General features: G+C 38.4%; 2 protein-coding genes across 2 annotated transcripts in view; one reads left to right on the top strand and one right to left on the bottom strand.

Annotated features, from left to right (window-relative positions):
* Positions 1-2,234: 2,234 nt before the first annotated feature.
* LOC126376480 (exportin-2) overlaps positions 2,235-19,916 on the bottom strand; it is a 192,327-nt gene continuing 174,645 nt past the window's right edge. Inside the window, exon 20 of the transcript XR_007567722.1 lies at positions 2,235-2,252. The gene's annotated coding sequence lies outside the window, so the exon portion shown is untranslated. The remainder of the gene's footprint in view (positions 2,253-19,916) is intronic.
* The window catches only part of LOC126376587 (transmembrane protein 68), a 34,087-nt gene continuing 24,240 nt past the window's right edge, over positions 10,070-19,916 (top strand). Inside the window, 1 exon segment of the mRNA XM_050024075.1 lies at positions 10,070-10,440. Within this exon segment, the coding sequence (XP_049880032.1) occupies positions 10,299-10,440 (142 nt within the window). The 5' untranslated portion in view covers positions 10,070-10,298.

Here is a 19,916-nt window from a genome sequence, read left to right as displayed (position 1 = left end):
GGTAAATGTAAACATTGAAATATTTACATTCTTCATGCATTGTTAAATAATGCCACTAGGTATTTCTTCTACATCCTTCTCAATAGTGTTGTGTAAGTACTTAACTTAATTACGTACATAAACTCACGCCCTACATCCCAGCAGGGTAAGCAGAGAGCCAGAGACTATGGAATAATTACATAAAAGATGTAGACATCACATAGGAAATCTCTTTCAGGCTACTTAGATTTAAAAAAAAACAATATTTACAATACAAATATATTTTATTTCGGACATATACAACAGGTGGCCTTATTGCTCAGGTAGCAATTTCTTCTAGCAACCAGTCTTCTAACAACTGCTTAAATCTTATATTTCATTCTTTATAAATTATAATATTCTTCAAAATGTTCAATACCCACTACTATTGACAACTAGGAGTCGAAATGGCCACCATGGCCGCAATCAGTTGGAGATCATCATCATCATCACTGTTCAAAGGCATATTTCAATTTGTTCAAATAATCCTTGAGGGCAATGACCTATTACATTTTTTTAATACAAGTTTTTTATCAGATAAGTAAATTATATTTGTAAACACTAACTTCCTTATCAAATATTTATATTATTCTAATCATTCATTGAGATAAGAAAGAAAAGTCAAGGACTTATAAAAAATATTTAAAAATAATCTAATTTTCTTCTTAAAATTTCGTAACATATGTTAGAAAAAGAATTATGAGACATCTTTCATACAAAGGGTACTTAAATCTAAGAAATGAATAGGTATACACACATACATAAACTCAGCTAAAGCTATTTCCCACCAGGGTAAGCAGAGACTATGGAATTCCATTTCCTTCAATCCTGACACACTTCTCTAGCTTCCTCCACTTTCATCAATCGTTTCATACACGCACGTCGGTTCAGAGTAGATCGTACTGAACCTTTTCTAAGGACATCTCCAATTTAGACAATGTACCTACATCTTTCTAGGTCTTCCTCTGCCAGCCCTACCACAAACACCAACCTTCGTTTTATATACTACTTTCGTAATATTATTATCCTTCATCCGCTCTACGCGTACAAACTAATTGACATTTCCTTCTCAATCTTAGTCACTATATCGCCTTTTATACCACATCTCTCTCTTATTAAACTGTTTCTCACTCTAAGAAATGAAATAACAGGAGATTTATAATACAAAACCCTTTACCTATTGAGCATTAGTTATGTCTCGTCTGAAGTGTCTGTCTATGTGCCATTAAGCATATATATAAATGATATAAATAAATAAATATAAAAAACCACACAAAAAATAAATATATTATAAATATAATATATAATTTGTGTGTTTTGATGTATTTTAGTGTAGGTTTCTAATTTGAAAACTATAATAAATTACATGAATTATAAATAAATTAAATGTTTATCCACGACTTGCGTAAATTTCTTAAAAGTTGTAAGACGACGTTAATTTGCTGAGTCATGCTTGATCTCCAAACTCTCCCAAACGAGATTGTAAAAGGTATGTAACATCGAACGCGTCATCACTTAATCATTAGGTAGTTGCCTACGTCATTGCGGTCATTCAAGTGACCAAAAATCCGTGATAGCCATTTCAAAGACAATCTCGAATATTCGTCATTATCATCACTGTAAAAGGTATGATATTACCTATTGTTTCGTAACAATAATAATACACAATTCACTCTACGTTCGTATAGATCTATAATTCCCGCCAAAATATAATTTGCAATCAGATTGTTTGACAACTCGCGTTGGGGCGTTTTCGTATTCGCGTGTTTATAAACTTTATAAATACTAGACCGATTTTCATAATTCAAAAAGCGAATTTACTAGTTTTCCGTTAATAATAAATTTGAAGTATAGTTTGAACAATTATTCAGCGTTTTTTTCGGTTTGGACGGTTTTTGAGATGTGTCTCAGGATCGAAGCAAATGGAATTCCACAGTCTGCTTACCCCGGTGGGAAATAGGCGTGAGTTTATGTATGTATGTCATGTTGAACGATTTTTCCTCGACACTCCTTGGGGTATTTAGAGGTACATACATCGCTAGATGAACTAAGTACCCACGCTTCATCGAACTTCTTGGTGGCGGTGGTGAGCTATGATCGTAGGCACCTCTCGGTGAACTCTGAAGTTCAGCGTAGAGCTTCTGTACCACCTGTAGTGTTTACATAAGTACATAAACACATCTTATTGTAGTAGGTACACGTACACACACAATGGCCCCGATTCCTGCAGACACCTAATTTTATTTTAAGTTATACCCGTAATTTTCTTATCCACCGAAAAGGAAAGTCCCTTTCCTTTTCGGCGGATAAGAAAATGACAGGTATAACTTAAACTAAAATTAGATGGTGTGTACCTACTGGGGCCTGTTTTATAAAACTTACAATTGTAAATTACAACGACAATTTGATGTTCATTACGTAGCTAATATGAAACTGCAAAATATTCGTGATCACACACTCCGCAATGTACATCAAATTGTAATTTACAATTGTAAGTTTTATTAAACAGGCCCTTGGAATCAGCACCAATAAATATGTAATATATTATAAAATACTTGAATCGATATAATCGATTATATTAGGTATTCTGTCATCTTGGGCAATGCACTGCGCGGTGGCTACAAAAAGTAAACTGTACGGGTATGTACGGGGGTGGAGTGAAGACGTAGTGTGTGGCAAGGAGCCGATATTTATTTATATATTATATTGAGACAGTAGTTGAGCGTTGGGCTCACGATCCGGAGGTCCCGGGTTCGATTCCCGGTGGGGACATATCACAAAAAATACTTTGTGGTCCCTATTTTGGTTAGGACATTACTGGCTGATCACCAGATTGTCCGAAAGTAAGATGATCCGTGCTTCGGAAGGCACGTTAGGCCGTTGGTCCCGGTTAATAATAATAATAAAACACTTTATTGCACACAAATTCACAAAACATACTAAATAAATTACATAGTAAATTACTACTTACGTAGATAAATAAGTGGTCGTTACCATGAGCCATGTCAGGGGCCTTTGGCGGCTCAATAGTAACCCTGACACCAGGGGTGATGAGGTTGGTACTCCACCTCACAACCCACACGATAGAAGAAGATTTAGGCGTATATACTACACCACCCACGAGACTCCTCTTCCACAGGTCAAACGATAAAGTAATAAGATTGTGTAATTCTAGCATGAAACGTATCACCGATTTATCGAGTAAAACCGTTGGAAAAATCACGTCGACCAGTGTAATTAAACTTCGATAATTATGTGACAATTGTAACGGATGTCATTGTTCCGATGAACGTCTGTTCTCGTTAATTACTGAACCGATTTGGAATATTCTTTTGCTAATGGAAAGCCAAATCTAATTCACTTAAGTATTGTAAAAATGTTGTGACGTCTAGTCTACTCAAGTCTATGAGCCTGTCTTTTGATCATATACATAACTATAGTTAATTGATATTATGAGGCCGCGAGGTTTCCAGGATTTGAGCCCGGTTTCGGGCCATGGGCCAAAACCGGGCTCGGGCCATGTAATAAAGGTCGCCCTTTATTACATGGCCCTTTATTACATGGAACTTAAACATAGTTGGCGAGGAATGGGTGCACCATCTACATACCTATTGATAACTATAAATCATAATATCCCTGATAATGAATGAGGAGCTCGGTGGCGCAGCGGTAAAGTCACTTGGTCTGCGATTGTTGAAGATAAGCAACTATCGCAAAGGCCGGTCATAGGATGGGTGACCACAAAAAAAAAATAAGTACATCTCGAGCTCCTCCGTGCTTCGGAAGGCACGTTAAGCCGTTGGTCCCGGATGCATTAGTAGTCGTTAATAACCACCAATCCGTACTGGGCCCGCGTGGTGGTTTAAGCCCGATCTCCCTATCCATCCATAGGGAAGGCCCGTGCCCAAGCAGTGGGGACGTTAATGGGCTGGTGATGAATGAATGGAGCCCTGATAAATCACGAAATCTCAGAAACTACAAATCAAGTCTATTTATATGGTGGTTTAAGCAAGCTCACTAAGATAAAATTCAACCTTCAAGGGGTTAAAAAAGGGACTGAAAGTTTGTATGGAATTGACTTTTTAAAGTTAGAATCATGACGCGGACAAAGTCGTTAAAATAGGTATGTATTAGGATCAAATCATTTTTCTCATAATTAACATTAAAAAATAGAAGTTATTGGTCTACAATCCAAGGTGATTAGATTACATCATCTCTAGAACATTAAATTCAGGTCTAATGATGGCAATTTGAAAATAATCGCCAGTTGTTCCTAATCAATAGGCACCCATGGTATTAGAAAATCAGGTATGCTCAAAAGTGACACCTAACATTTCAAGGTTAGCCCAGCAGACGTCATCCCACCCTGCGTAAAAAATAAATTACCCACGACCAATGTTTTTAATTTACTGTGCAATGCAATTTTGAACTATTAGTAAAAATATTTATTTACAGTTTTAATGATTTTTATGTATGTGACAAGTAATAGTAATTAAATACATTAGTCAGTCTTCTTCTTCTTCTATCGTGTGGGTTGTAAGGTGAATTACCAACCTCATTAACCCTGGTGTCAGGGTTATTATTGAGCCGCCAAAGGCCCCTGACATGGCTCATGTAACGACTACTTACTTACATCAGTAAGTAGTAACCGGGACCAACGGCTAAACGTGCCTTCCGAAGCACGGATCGTCTTACTTTCTGACAATCAAGTGATCAGCCTGTAATGTCCTAACTAATCACACTAGGGATCAAAAAGTGATTTTTGTGATATGTCCCCACCGGGATTCGAACCCGGACCTTCGAATCGTGAGCTCAACCACTGGACCACGGAGGCCGTTGCAGTCAGTAATCAGTAATTCACTTAATTTTTAATAATAAAATTTACGTCCTTGGAATGTTGGAGATACCAATTTAATGGTAACACACTGGTACCATTTACGTCAAACAGCTAGCAATGGCGGCTTTTCATAGGATTGAGCATACTTACCTGGGTTTCTTATACCATGTAGGTACCTACTAGTTTTTGTTTTCGGTACGTTTTGGGGCGTTACCGAATTTGAAGCAAGTGGCGAATTGAGAAGCGCTATTTACAAGCGCTTATTTTTTAACGTATCTATAACCATTAATGGTCGGGTCAAGGTTAAGCCATACGTGTTCTTGAAATCGAACAAGTTGGCATACCGCTCGACAGTTTATTACCATAGAGCACACAGCCTCCGTGGTCTAGTGGTTAGAGCGTTAGGCTCACGATCTGGAGGTCCGGGTTCGATTCCCGATGGGGACATTGTCGAAATCACTTTGTGAGACTGTCCTTTGTTTGGTAAGGACTTTTCAGGCTTCAGTCACCTGATTGTCCGAAAAAGTAAGATGATTCCGTGCTTCGGAGGGCACGTTAAGCCGTTGGTCCCGGCTATTAGCCGTAAAAACAACTCGGGGAATCGAACCCGTACCTCCAGATCGTGAGCCTAACGCTCTAACAACTAGACCACGGAGGCTGTTTAGTTTATCTATGACAAAAATAATAATTTCGATCACCGCTACACTTACGACATCTATCGTTGCTGAGCGAGGATCCCAACACCCTTAAAAACACCTGATACCAGTGGTTAAAGTAACATTGACCTGATAACCTTATAAAAAAACATCTTAAAACATTAATGTGGGTTATTATTGTTTAAATTGATAATGTATTTCAATCAATGCTATGAAAATATCAGGGTCAGTGCCTACTGCTAGATACCTACTGCTGTAGCTTAGGGCACGCGGTGATCGGATGCTTGGTTAGGTAGTGGCTTCGAATCCCGGTCTTCTTCTTCTGTCGTGTGGGTTGAGGTGGACTACCAACCTCATCAACCCTGGTGTCAGGGTTACTATTGAGCCGCCAAAGGCCCCTGACATGGCTCATGTAACGACTACTTACCTACATCAGTAAGTAGTAACCGGGACCAACGGCTTAACGTGCCTCCGAAGCACGGATCATCTTACTTTTTGGACAATCAGGTGATCAGCCTGTAATGTCCTAACCAAACTGAGGATCACAAAGTGATTTTTGTGATATGTCCCCACCGGGATTCGAACCCGGAACCTCCGGATCGTGAGCCCAACGCCGAATCCCGGTTGGAATATATCATAAAAGTGCTATGTAATCCCTTATCTTCTTCTATCGTGTGGGTTGTGAGGTGGAGTACCAACCTCATCAACCCTGGTGGCAGGATTACTATTGAGCCGCCAAAGGTCCCTGACATGGTTCTTGTAACTTCTTAATTTGATGAGGACATTGCAAGCTGACCACCAGATGATCCGTGCTTCGTGCATGATAAGCAGTTGGTCTCGGCTCTTACTTACTTCAGTAAGTAGGTATGTAGTGTTCACATGATCCATGTCATAGGCCTTTGGCGGCACGATAGTGTGGGTGCGACTGTTGGTGTACCTTTTATAAATAAATAAAGAGTGTTAGTGACGTCGTAACAAATACTGAGGGGGATGATTCATACCGAATCAGACATGATTCTAAGTTGATATCAAGTGGATTTTCCTGTCGGAGAATTCATGAAAATTTTAGTGCTTTTTTTAATTATTCTCCGTACCATACTTTTCCAGAATCATCCTTCACTTCACTTCACTTTTTAAAGTTTATGGCTGCATCGTTTAGAAACGATGATTCTGCCAACGTCAAGGTACCGAAGAAAAAAAAAACAGTAAAAACTAACACCCTGTATATTGACAACGTGCACCGGACTCAACAGTATCAACAGTGGCTGCAAGTTGTCTTTGATTACTTGTGGCTCTGCCCACCCCATTAGGGATTACGGGCGTGAGTTTATGTATGTATGTATGTATGCACCGGACTTGCACTAATGAGGTATTAATTTATCTTAAGTGCAATTTTCACTAACTCAGTTAGCTCGACCATTACAGACGGCGATACGGCTCACCACCTTTCGGTTTGGTCTAACATAAAGCTCGGTGAAGCGTGAGTACTTAGTTCATCTTGCTATGGATGTACCTCTGACTAGTCCAATTGGGAAACATAATGTCTAATCAGTGTCTAATGGATGCGGTAAAAAGTAACATGTTATCGCAGTGATATATAAAGTAGGGATGCAACCGATAACGACCTCTAATAGTAGCTACCAACTTATTATTTACTTTATAACTAGCTTTTGCCCGCGGCTTTGCTCGCGTTAAATTCGGTGTAACACGGTTCCCCTTTCCTTATGTACCAATTTTTAGCTTCCTACCTGGAAAACTGCAAAAAGTTCCATATAAAATTTCACCCCTACTTTGAAGGGGGTAGATTTCCAAAAAGAAAATGATGTCCGATTTTTATGTCGGTCACAAATAGTCCGCATATCCAATTTTTAGCTTTCTACCTTAAAAATTGCGGAATGCTCCATACCAACTTTCACCCGCCAATTTTAGGGAAGTGGGGGATTAGAAAAAGACAAAAAGCAGCCTAAGTCATTCACCATCCCTCAACTGTCTCAACTTAAAAAAATCACGTCAAATCGTCGCTCCGTTTTGCCGCCGTGAAAGACAGACAAACAAACAGACAGATAGACACACACACTTTCGCATTTTATAATATTAGTAACTATGAATATTACGTAAGATTTTCTCCTAACTTGGATACCCGAATTTCTTCATCAAAATAACTGATAAGTTGTCAATAAAGTAAAGGCGAACACACACACACACGCACGTGGTTATCACATAAACATTAGATATTAAGTCATCGGAATTTAGAGACTGGAGGATTTGGTATGATCGATCATGAATGTAGGCACACTTTTTATAGATTTTTTTATAAAGGTTCCTTGATGTCTTACTACTTATTTCTGTTACTGGCCTTAACCTTTATCACCTTTAGAAGCGGAAGTAGAGAAAATATTTCACCTTTCATTGCGAATAAGGACATGTTGTTGATTCATACCTGGGTCCTATACTACACCTTTCCGATATTTATTCCTTAAAGGGACTATATCGTTTAAAATTATATTTTTTGACGCGACTTATTAAAGATTTGCCGCAGATGGCATTAACTACTTGGCCGGACAAATGGGGAGCGCTGAAGGCTCTCACCCGGTACAATGTTTAAGACATCAGGCCTGAGGGTGCCCAGTTAGGCGCGAACCTCGGCTCAGGGCGAAAAATATTTGAAAGAATTAATCTACGATAGCGATAAGCGCTAATTGAGGGAAATCGTCGACCACGGCGGCGGGGTCGGTATCGGGGTCCTGAAGTGTTTGGTGTCGCGAGCTGATTGGCTACCTCTATGGCTAGAGTAATCGGGCTGTCGGGATCGTATATTACGTCCTTACGTCCGAAACTGCCAAATATTCGTGATGACACACTCCGCAATGTACATTTGTCCTTGTAATTTACAATTGTAAGTTTTATTGAACAGGCCCCTGGTCCAATGCCTATCAGTGGCTGTGCAACAGGGGCAATGCCGCTAGTGTAATGGGTTCGTTTGGACCAGGTCAGACTCGGAACACTTAAGCGTATAGTTGGATGTGACAAACTTATTATTTTATTAAACTGATTATTTGACAAATTGTATTATTTTATAAGTTTGGCTGTATATACTAAATCTCAAGTCGTCCCCATGTTTCTATAACATTAACAGTGTAACTACAAAACACAAACTAAAAATAAACTAGGTTTGAAATAGTATTTCGCGCCACGGAAGAAGTCGGCGGATTTTAATGAAACTAACTTGACAAGTCATAATAATTCTATGCAGAATCTGCGACAGTAGCGCCGCGGCCTTCGGGACTTCTTTCGTATACGGATTATATTTTAAACATAGTTTATCTTTTAGTCTTTGTTTTGTAGTAACACTGTAAAGTTTTAAAAGTGCATTACGTCACTTCATTTGTCAACGTTGCAATTTTGTCATTGATATTGATATTTTTGCTTGCATCAACATTGAAAATCGAATGTTTATATAAGAAATGTGTTGTAAGCTTTTAAATGCAGCGTTTACGTTTTATAAAAGGTCAGTTGATGATTTAGATGTACACGAAAATAATGCATTAGTATTCTCGTTTACGCGGTGTCATATATTATTATATTATTATTTCAATTTCTATTTTAATTCTCATTCTTTAACATTTTCCTCGTTTAGTCCTGTTTATTATTATAGCTAAAGAATTACTTTAGTACGATGAAATATATTGTAGTGTTACACAGTACGTTTACTTCAGTGCGTTTATAAATATTTCAATATAGATAACATTTTAAAGCTCTGTCAAAGTACATAAGCCAGTGTTGTGACTTTCTTTAGTATAGTGATGTATCAGTGGAGATTAGGCCGATCGATTTTGTTCTATCTAACAATAGGTATGAGCAGAGCAGAAACAAATGAATTTATTTATTATTTTTGGTGGTAAAACAAACGTCAAAGGTAAAGTACTCTTTCGTTTACGTCTTGTGAACTTTTTATCTTTATATAGAGGTAGGTAATGGTGCTGATTTCAGCAGACACATCCTAATTCTATTTTAAGTTATACTCGTCTTTTTCTTATGCGCCAAAAAGGAAAGGAACAGATAATCAACAGGCATTTTTATGGAACACACGTCAATTTTAAACGGGAATTTCAAAAACCCTCCCAATTTTATATATTGACTAATAAGTAATAACCCTACAGAATGAAGTTGACAGCACACGTGAAACGGGTTGCATACCAGCGAGGTGCCTATTTTATTCGCCCGGGGTATTCATTAATTTTAAAATTAACAGTTGTCAATCATCCGTTACTTTCCTTTTCGACGGATAAGAAAATGACGAATATAACTTAGAATTAGGATGTGTCTGCAGGAATCGGGGTCATTAGCGTTACATACTTAATCATAATATGAGACCTATTAACTTTCTCGTAGGCCTTTTGTTACTAGATTGTGGATAATGACCCTGTCTTTTTTAAAGAATCACTATACTAAGAATCACTTGTTAGTACAACGTACCAAATCCACTCGTTGGTAACATAACTTAGACAGATAAAAGTAATGCTAGGGTCATTTCGTACCACACCACTTTCAAGCCATGCTTCATTCTTGGTCGCGACGCGCTGTCAATCATACGTGCACAGACATTTAAATAGAAAAAAATAAACATTTATTTTTAATTTATATTTTTTAATTTTTGTTTTTTTTTAATCATGCTTTAAGTGCATGAGTGTGTTGCCAGTTGCAAGTATATCGCCCGGGCATAGGTTATCGGTGCATTTGGGTATTGTAGAGATTGTTTTTTTTTTAATAAAAGATAATTTTTGACAATGGTTGAGAGTCAGTGTAACGCCAGGACTGTTAAAGCTTACATCATGAGTGACATACTGAAGAAGTTCGATTTGGACGCGACCAATGACTTCGTGAAGATCATCATCGCCGTCGCTGGTTTCTACGTGGGGTTGTTTTACCGTATGTACCTATCTATTTTTTTATATATTTTCTGCGTTTTTTTTTTCTATCGCGTGCGGCAAGTTAATTCCACCCCTAAATAATAATAAGAGCCATCCTAAGTTCTTTTCCAAGGTCTAATCTATCCCTTTGCCGAATTTCATCAAAATCAGTCTAGTAGTTTTAGCGTTAAAGCGTAACAGACAGAGTTACTTTCGCATGTATAATATTATAAGTAGATACTAGGTACCAATACTTGTATAATTCTTTTAGTACCTAAGTCACATACAAAAAATACGACATAGTAAAGGTGCCTGTTATTCTTAAACCTACCTATTTTTTCCCTCATTCAGCGCTAATCGCTATCGACCCATCAGCTCGCGACACCAAACACTTCAGGACCCCGATACCGACCCCGCCGGCGTGGTCGACGATTTCCCTCATTCAGCGCTTATGGCTATCGACCCACTAGGGTCGATTAATTCTTTCAAATATTTTTCCTCTCAGACGACGCCCTGAGCCGAGGTTCGCGCCCAACTGGGCACCCTCAGGCCTGTTGTCTTAAACGTTGTACCGGGTGAGAGCCTTCAGCGCTCCCCATTTGTCCGGCCAAGTAGTTAATGCCATCTGCGGCAAATCTACAATAAGTCACGTCAAAAAAAAAAAAAAAAAGCTATCGACCCATCGAGTCGATTAATTCTTACATTTATTATCCTCTCAGACTTCCGAGGTTCGCTCCAACTGGATACCCTCAGGCCTGTTGTCTTGAATTTTGTACCGGGTGAGAGCCCTCAGCGCTCCCCATTTGTCCGGCCAAGTAATTAATGCCATCCGCGGCAAATGTACAATAAGTCACGTCAAAAAAATGAGCGACATTGCTTAGGTAATCTACGATTCAAAGCGTAACTATGTTACCTATTGAACAAAGTTTTTTTTTAAATTTTGAATTAGGATTTGACTTCATCATCATCATCAATTTAAGAGCCACGCTCTTGTCGGTGTAGGATTTGACTTGCTTAGTTCTAAATTCAAATTCTGATACACGATAAAATAATATAACATTTGAATATAGAAATTAGCATTCGTTTGTTTTAAATATAAGTTCAGTATGGTTTTGTGTAGAGCAATTTGAACCTACTCAAGTGGTATACCACCTTCACGTTGGTCTAACAGTAAGCTCGGTGAGATGAGGGAGCTTAGTTCATCTCGCGATGGATATACCTCTCACTACCCCAATTAGCTTATGTTATATGCAGTGGCGGCCCTAGGGTGATGCAAGCGGTGCGATCGCACCGGGCGCCGTTTTAGGTGGGCGCCAAAATCAACCAAGACGGGACCACCCTGGCCGGCAGCCCCAGATCTACAGGGGAGTAACTGGATTGGGAACATCTGCCCTGTGAATTAGACCTCTTAGCGGCCACATGGAACTCATACATTTAATGGGTGGCCGTAAACGACATTTAAAAAAAAAATTAGGTAATTTCGGTGGCCGTAAACTAATCGAAAAAAAAACTGTATTTGCGGCGCTACTGTGAGGTCTCGCACCACCTAAATATTACCGTCGCCACTGGTTATATAGTAGGTATAGAAGCAACGGCAGCCCGATGTTGGTATACCTCCTGTAAGTTTGATACATACAGACATAAACCCGCGTCCCCGCTAGCCTGTTCTTTTTTTATTTTTGTTTTTTGTATTTAGCTTCCTAGCTCTGTGTACAGCAAACAACAGTTCAGTATGGCTAACACGCGCAACGTAATAAAATTTTGTCACGGACATTTTATCAATTATGTCGGTTTATCGATTGGTGCCAATATGTGAACCCATCTACGAATAAATAATAAGTCAGGAAGAGTAACTATGAACAAACGCCGGCGAAATATTGGCCCCACGACATTCTAAAAGATCGTAAATCCATAAAACCAATCAGTAGCGATTCTGTGACGCGCTTCATTGCGACAAGCGCTGTGATTGGTTATCAACAGCAACCACAATAGAGGTTGGTGCGTGTGTTTCCGGGGTTCTCAAATCAAGCAACATCCTTGATTAGATTATGCAATGCATGGGTGAGTATAAGTAAAAAATGGACGAAACTAACGGTGGATTTAATAATTTTAGTGTTTTGTATTTCGGATGAGGCGTGTTGCTGAATTATGTATTCAAGTAATATTATTATATTGCATGTTTTGTGTTTTGCATTAATTGGTCTTTAGTAAAAACAACTATTCAATACTTTATTTTTTTACTTGGATGATATATAAATATAATTACAATGTTACTTATTATTTACTGGAATAGGATGGAAGCCGACCATCCTCTCTTCTTTCGTAACGAACTGCTTTTATCCATTTTGCAGTCGGTTTTCATTTTTGGGGAAAATAAAAAAAGGAAATTTCGACAAGACTAAATAACTGAAAAACTTATATTTTGCTGGAAATTGTTAATATTACTTGACTGCAATAGTATTACAAATTATAATTTACCTATCTGAATTAAGCTAGGAACTTCTTGAATAATGCCGACCAAAGTACAATGTGTTTACGAGAACAGAAATGTTATATTTACCGATGATAAGTTATTCCAATTATCTTTTTGCTGCGCTTTTTTCGTTTCCTACACCAACTAACTACACATGACGACATTTTACATAATATTTCACTGTTTTTTCCATAGAAATATAGCATAAATCGAGCAATGACATACGTTAGTGACGGCGCGAGGCAGATTGAAGTAGGTGCGAGTAGTCATTTTAAGCCCCGCCCACTCAGTGTACATTTTAGTGGCGTCAAATTGTGAGCGTTGTTACTCTTCCTGACTTATTATTTATTCGTAGGAACCCATATAAGTCAAAACACGAACAAAATCACGTGACTCGCTAGGGGAAAAAACGAAGAGGAAATTACTGAAAACCAGCGCTGGATGGCGCCATAGCATGGCTCCATCACAGCACAAGCTGAGCCATTTCCTTTTGCCCGTATCCGTAATATTCATAATTACCTAGTTCTTATAGCAAATGTAAATTGTTACTGGCAATAAATTTATTTTAACTTATCGATTTTGACATAGTTGAATCGATCGATGATTTTATCACGTCGCGCATGTTAACCCTACTACCCGCCTCTGTACGGTTGTAGCTTTATACTCTATGGTCGTACAAGTTTCCCACCGGGTACATTACACATAATTCATGGTCGTATTATAAATATGTTCTTGTCGTGTCCACTGGCAGTTATGGCGGCATTTTTTGCTAATTTAGTTACCTACATCTGCCTATAAAGAATGTCGATTGCACCCGATGATCTAGTCTATAAATAAAGCAGCCCCGGCCGACGTGTCTGCATCTACACTAATGTAATAAAAGTTATGGGACCGACTGAAGTTTTGTTGGAACATAACATTTAATTGTATAAGTTATATACGCCGTAATTGTCATATATATAAGTCGCATTACCGTAATCTTCATTATGTAAAAATATTTTAATGTATGTGATGTGGTTGTACTTTATAAATAAATAAATAAACAGCCAGTTGGAAAAAGGCAGTTTTTGATTATTATTTTTTTATTGATTGAAAATATATTTTGCTAAGTTTTCTTTTTTGCGATCTTTAGGGAATATATATAACACCATGATTGTGCAATTAAACGCTGCGCAAAGGGCTATAATGTAAAAATAAAACCAAAACAATATATTTGTACGAATATAATTAAAGCACATAATAACGGGTTCTTACCGCGTTTAAATGGGGATATGAGACTCCCGATATTTCGACACTGTTGCAAGTGCCATGATCACGGGATGACTGCTTGCAACAGTGTCGAAATATCGGGAGTCTCATATCCCCATTTAAACGCGGTAAGAACCCGTTATTATGTGTTTTAATTATGATAATAACCGCGTAAACTTAAAACAATGTACGAATATAGTATGAAGAACTGACGAAATATAGAAACACTCAACATTAGCGATACCTGATGGGAGAAATAGGCAGGTTTCATCCTTATTGTTACAGGTGATAGGCTGTATAAAGTATCTAAGCGATTTTTTAAAATTTAATATAATCCACAATAGAACACGTCTATGCCGTTACGTAACGCGCAGAAAACTGAAACTTAAACTTGCGTGAGATCCACAGCGTTAAATTTTACGCTTGCGGGCCGATCGCGCGTGCGCAAACAACTCCGCATGGCACTAAAAACGCTCTTATCTGCGCGTGAAGTCAAATTTCATCAGTAGACAACTTAGAGTGACAGCTCAATAATAACCCTGACACAGGGTTGCTGAGGTTGGTAATCGATCTGACAACCCACACGATAGAAGATTCCTTCCTAACCCAACAACAAGATACCAACCACCAAGTTACATACCTTCAACAAGTTTATCTACAATTAACTTACGTCGAATGAATAATTATGATTCATGATCCGTCATTTTCGATTGAAAAAACGCTTAAAGACTTTTGGCCAATTATGTATATACATTTATACATAAACTCATGCCTATTTCTCTCCGGGGTAAGCAGAGACTAATGCAATTCCATTTGCTTCGAACCTGACACACTTCTCTTGCTTCCTCCACATTCATCAATCATTTCATACACGCACGCCGGTTCAGAGTAGATCGTATTAAACCTTTTCTAAGGACATTTCCAATTTGGTCAATGTACGTCCTTCTAGGTCTTCCTATGCCAGCCCTACCACCAACCTTCGCTTTATATACCGCTTTCGTAATCCTACTATCCTTCATCCGCTCTATATGTCCAAACCAACTACCAACCTATTATGTACTATCAAAGAGCAAAAGTGCAGTCACTGAGCCCAGCGAATTATTTGTAAACAGCGGTGAAATTATGAACAATTAGTTGTCATAATTATAAAATTTATGTTTTTGTAGGTGTTTTTGGTCTATTACAGAAAAGATGAAAAAATGAAAATGAAAAATGTTTATTTTCTTTTACAATAAAGCCTTAACTACTGGTGGATTGGGGTCTCCATTTAAGCGACATAGCCTGTGTTTGGAGGCCCCGCTCTTCCATTATTACAAATAAATTGTATGTAAATAAAGCAGTGTGGTAGGTTTAAAAAAAAGACAAGTACTACGGCATGTAGATAGAATATATATCAGCACACCCAGCCCTACGATGTATAAATCTTGGGATCAGCACATAACAGGAAAAGATATGTAACCTGAGGTCTTAAGTGCAACCAGTAAATATATTACTTTGCAAGAAACTGATTGGACCTTTGCACCTCATCGTACTTATGGTAATTGCATAAAGAAAAGTAAAACATACAAAAATGAAAATTGGGTTGAGTCGAGGCCCGAGACGCACAGCAAAAAATTGTGGTTCATACTCTTCATACATCGTTGGATGGGTAATTAGTCCATCACCTTACGTAGAAAACTAGAAATATGTTGGTGTTAGGTATTTACTGACGTGGATTAAAGGGTATGATGCTAGTGATGCGCTGGATATTCCGTTTAATGTGTCACAAATAAAATGAATGAATCCCGATCTTGCGAGATCTCGTCAAATTTTTCGGGATCAATCCCGAAGCATGATATGACGAGATCCCATTGGGCGAATCTCCTTGAGTTATGCTTTTTGTTTTGATTATGCTGATTTCCAAAGGAAACTCCCGATACAGACCCCGCCGGCGTGGTCGACGATTTCCCTCATTCAGCGCTTATCGCTATCGACCCACTAGGGTCGATTAATTCTTTCAAATATTTTTCCTCTCAGACGACGCCCTGAGCCGAGGTTCGCGCCCAACTGGGCACCCTCAGGCCTGTTGTCTTAAACGTTGTACCGGGTGAGAGCCTTCAGCGCTCCCCATTTATCCGGCCAAGTAGTTAATGCCATCTGCGGCAAATCTACAATAAGTCACGTAAAAAAAAAAAACAATGGAAACTTAATTATTTTGTTAGTAATATTGAAGAATATGGGTTTTCCTTTTCTTTCAAAAAATATTTTGTTTTAATTAACCTCACTATCTACTTCACAAGCAGTTTTCATCGTTTTCACCACACACTCGAACCCGGGACCTCAGGATCGTGAGCTCAGTAACTATTTGATTGTGCACATCACTAGTTACAGCAGGGTGTGTGGTTATGTAGGCAGGTGGTTTGTCCATAAAGGTTAATGTTGCACTGCTCAGCTCCATAATTATGGGTTATTTGCGCTTTATACATAGGCCACTGTAACGGTACACCATTTTTTCTTTTTTTTTAATGCATAACGAATAAATAAAAGAAGTGTTTGTTGAAAGTCCGGTTTCATTTGTTTTATTTGAAAACATTTGAGTCCAATATTTTAGTAGCTTCGATAATTGAAAATAAATAAATAAAATGCTATTTAGAACTTTTAATAAGTTAGTAATTTTAAATACCTACTTCTTTTTCATCGAAATATTTATTTTTTAGAGCTTTTGTCAATTATTTAAAGATTAATTATAAAATACTAAACTAGAAATAGAAACCGGAAAATGTAGACTACATGATCAAAAATTAAATTCATTTTACTTTTAGACCTATTTTCGAATTTTATTTATGAATTAATAAGTAGTTAACAATGAGTACGACGTTTGACCGTTTTATTGATGACGTCACAGGGCAGTATTTCCATTCAAATCCCAAAGAAAACTTTCGTTTTGACGTTGCGTTAAAAGTATCTCATTTGACTAGGTTGTCAAGTAGCCTATTCTCTGGTCAAGTTTACGTCTTCTATGAGTCATTTCATTAGACAACTTTAGTCCAAATATTCGATATTTCTGTGAAAACCACATCCTGTGGTCAGTTTCCTAATCTAATACACTATATCGACTGCAGATATAAACTCGTGGTTGTCATTGAATATCGTTAACGAAACAAATTCGCAATACGTAACATAACAAATACTTTATTGCACAAATAGGAAATATACAAAATAGAAAACAAAAGAGAAATACCTCATTTTAAGGCATACAATACAAGGAATAAAAATAAAATTGCTATTCAAAATTCTAGATTAAGTAATTTAAATTCATCTTTTTTGGGGTTTAAAAACAAGTTTATCGATGATAATTACGTTGCATAAATGATTCTGATTCTGTAACCTAAAAACTCTAGTAAGTGCTTACTATTCAGTACAACGATCTGGGGGGATAAAATGGCCACATCGAAGCAATTCATCTAAAAAAGCAATAATGCTATTTGACATTTGCTTGTATTGCGCACTTAGTTTTATATCGCGTTGGGCTCACGATCTGGAGGTCCCGGGTTCAAATCCCGGTGGGGACATATCACAAAAATCACTTTGTGATCCCTAGTTTGGTTAGGACATTACAGGCTGATCACCTGATTGTCCGAAAGTGAGATGATCCGTGCTTCGGAAGGCACGTTAAGCCGTTGGTCCCGGTTACTACTTACTGATGTAAGTTAGTAGTCGTTACATGAGCCATGTCAGGGGCCTTTGGCGGCTCAGTCAAACCCTGACACCAGGGCTGATGAGGTTGGTAATCCACATCAGAACCCACACGATAAAAGAAGAAGTTTTATATGCGCGAATGTCAAATTGCAATATTGCGTTTTTAGATGAATTGCTTCGATGTGGCCATTTTAACCCCTCAGTAAGTCTCACATGCACAATGTGATATAATTTTGTCACGGTCTTTATCGATTGGTTCTAATATGTCAACCCAAGTAAGTCATGTCGTTCTGTCAAAATACGAACAAAATCACGTGTCACGCATGTTAGGAATAAAAACAAACTTATCGATTTCGACAAAGTTGATTGAATCGATCGATAATTTTATCACTTTGCGCATGTGTGGGTTCTTAGTTCATCTTGCGATGGATGGTACCTCTGACTACCCCAATTGGGATATAGTCGTGACTCGTAAGCTTATGTTATACAGGGTGTTAGTGACATCGTAACGAATACTAAGGATGATTCAGACCATGATTCTGAGTTAATATCAAGTGGAATTTTCCGTTGCAAAATTCATGATGTTTTTTAGTTTTTATTTTAATTATTTTCAATTCTATACTTTTGTGATGGGATATTCCACTTGATACTAGTTCAGAATAATGAGCTGAATCATCCCTCTCAGTGTTCGTTACGATATCACTTACACCCCGTACAAGTACATCGTGGTAGCCATACAAGTAGGTTTGGGTGTTAGTGACACCGTTACGAATACTGAGGGGGATGATTCAGACCATGATTCTGAGATGATATCAAGTGGAATTTCCTGTCGGAAAATTCATGAAAAATTTTGTGTTTTTTTTAATGCCACTTGATATTAACTCGAGGAGAGAAGAGGAGCTCGGTGGTGCATCGGTAAACGCGCTCGGTCTGCGATTGTTGAAGTTAAGCAACTTTCGCAAAGGCCGGTCATAGGATGGGTGACCACAAAAAAAGTTTTCATCTCGAGCTCCTCCGTGCTTCGGAAGGCACGTTAAGCCGTTGGTCCCGGCTGCATTAGCAGTCGTTAATAACCACCAATCCGCACTGGGCCCGCGTGATGGTTTAAGGCCGAATATCCCTACTGGTATCCATCCATAGGGAAGGCCCGTGCCCCTGCAGTGGGAACGTTAATAGGCTGATGATGATGATGATATCAACTCAGAATCATGGTCTGAATCATCCCTCAAAATTTTCGTTACGATGTCACTAACACCTTGTCTCTCTCTCTTCTTCCCGCCAAATCCTTCACCTCCCGATACGACACGACCTGCACCTTCTCTTTTATTTGTTTCATAAATGTTCTTCTATGCTGTTCTGGGAGCAAATAAAAAACATAGAACACGTTCAGCTGCTTGTCTTCCCGGGCATGTCGTAAAAACCGACAGAGGGATTGCGTCCTCTAACATGATGGACTAATGTTATGGGCGATAGGCTGATCCCTTATCACCATAAGGTTCATCATATCCATCTTAGGACTTCGTATCAACAGTGGCTGCAAGTTGTCTTTGATTACTTGTGGCTCTGCCCACCCCATTTGGGATTACGGGCGTGAGTTTATGTATGTATGTATGTATAAATGTTCTCCTAGGTCTACCCCCTCCTCTCTTCCCTTCAATTTTTCCCCTGTAACACCCTGTATGTATGTAATATATAAAGAGCAACATCTTCATATCACAATAGATAGAGAAAGCCAGTGTACAATTCCATCGGCCGATAACAAGTAGAATACTTATTGTGGAATAATAATAAAAACTATCGTCTGTTTATCTGTCCGTTATCTCTTTCATAAAGTGTCGTTGTATATGACCGGGCTGTGAAAACACGGCCCAATGTCATCGGATTGTGTTTAGACCAAAATATTGACAAAAATAATAAGCTATAACAGCCTCCGTGGTCTCGTGCTTAGAGCGTTAGGCTCGCGATCTGGAGGTCCGCGTTCGATTCCCAATGGTGACATTGTCGAAATCACTTTGTGAGACTGTCCTTTGTTTGGTAAGGACTTCAGGCTTGAATCACCTGATTGTCCGAAAAAGTAAGATGATTCCGTGCTTCGG

Source organism: Pectinophora gossypiella, chromosome 21 (genome assembly GCF_024362695.1).
Source record: "Pectinophora gossypiella chromosome 21, ilPecGoss1.1, whole genome shotgun sequence".
Taxonomy (NCBI): domain Eukaryota; kingdom Metazoa; phylum Arthropoda; class Insecta; order Lepidoptera; family Gelechiidae; genus Pectinophora; species Pectinophora gossypiella.
This window is presented reverse-complemented; position numbering and strand designations above follow the sequence as displayed.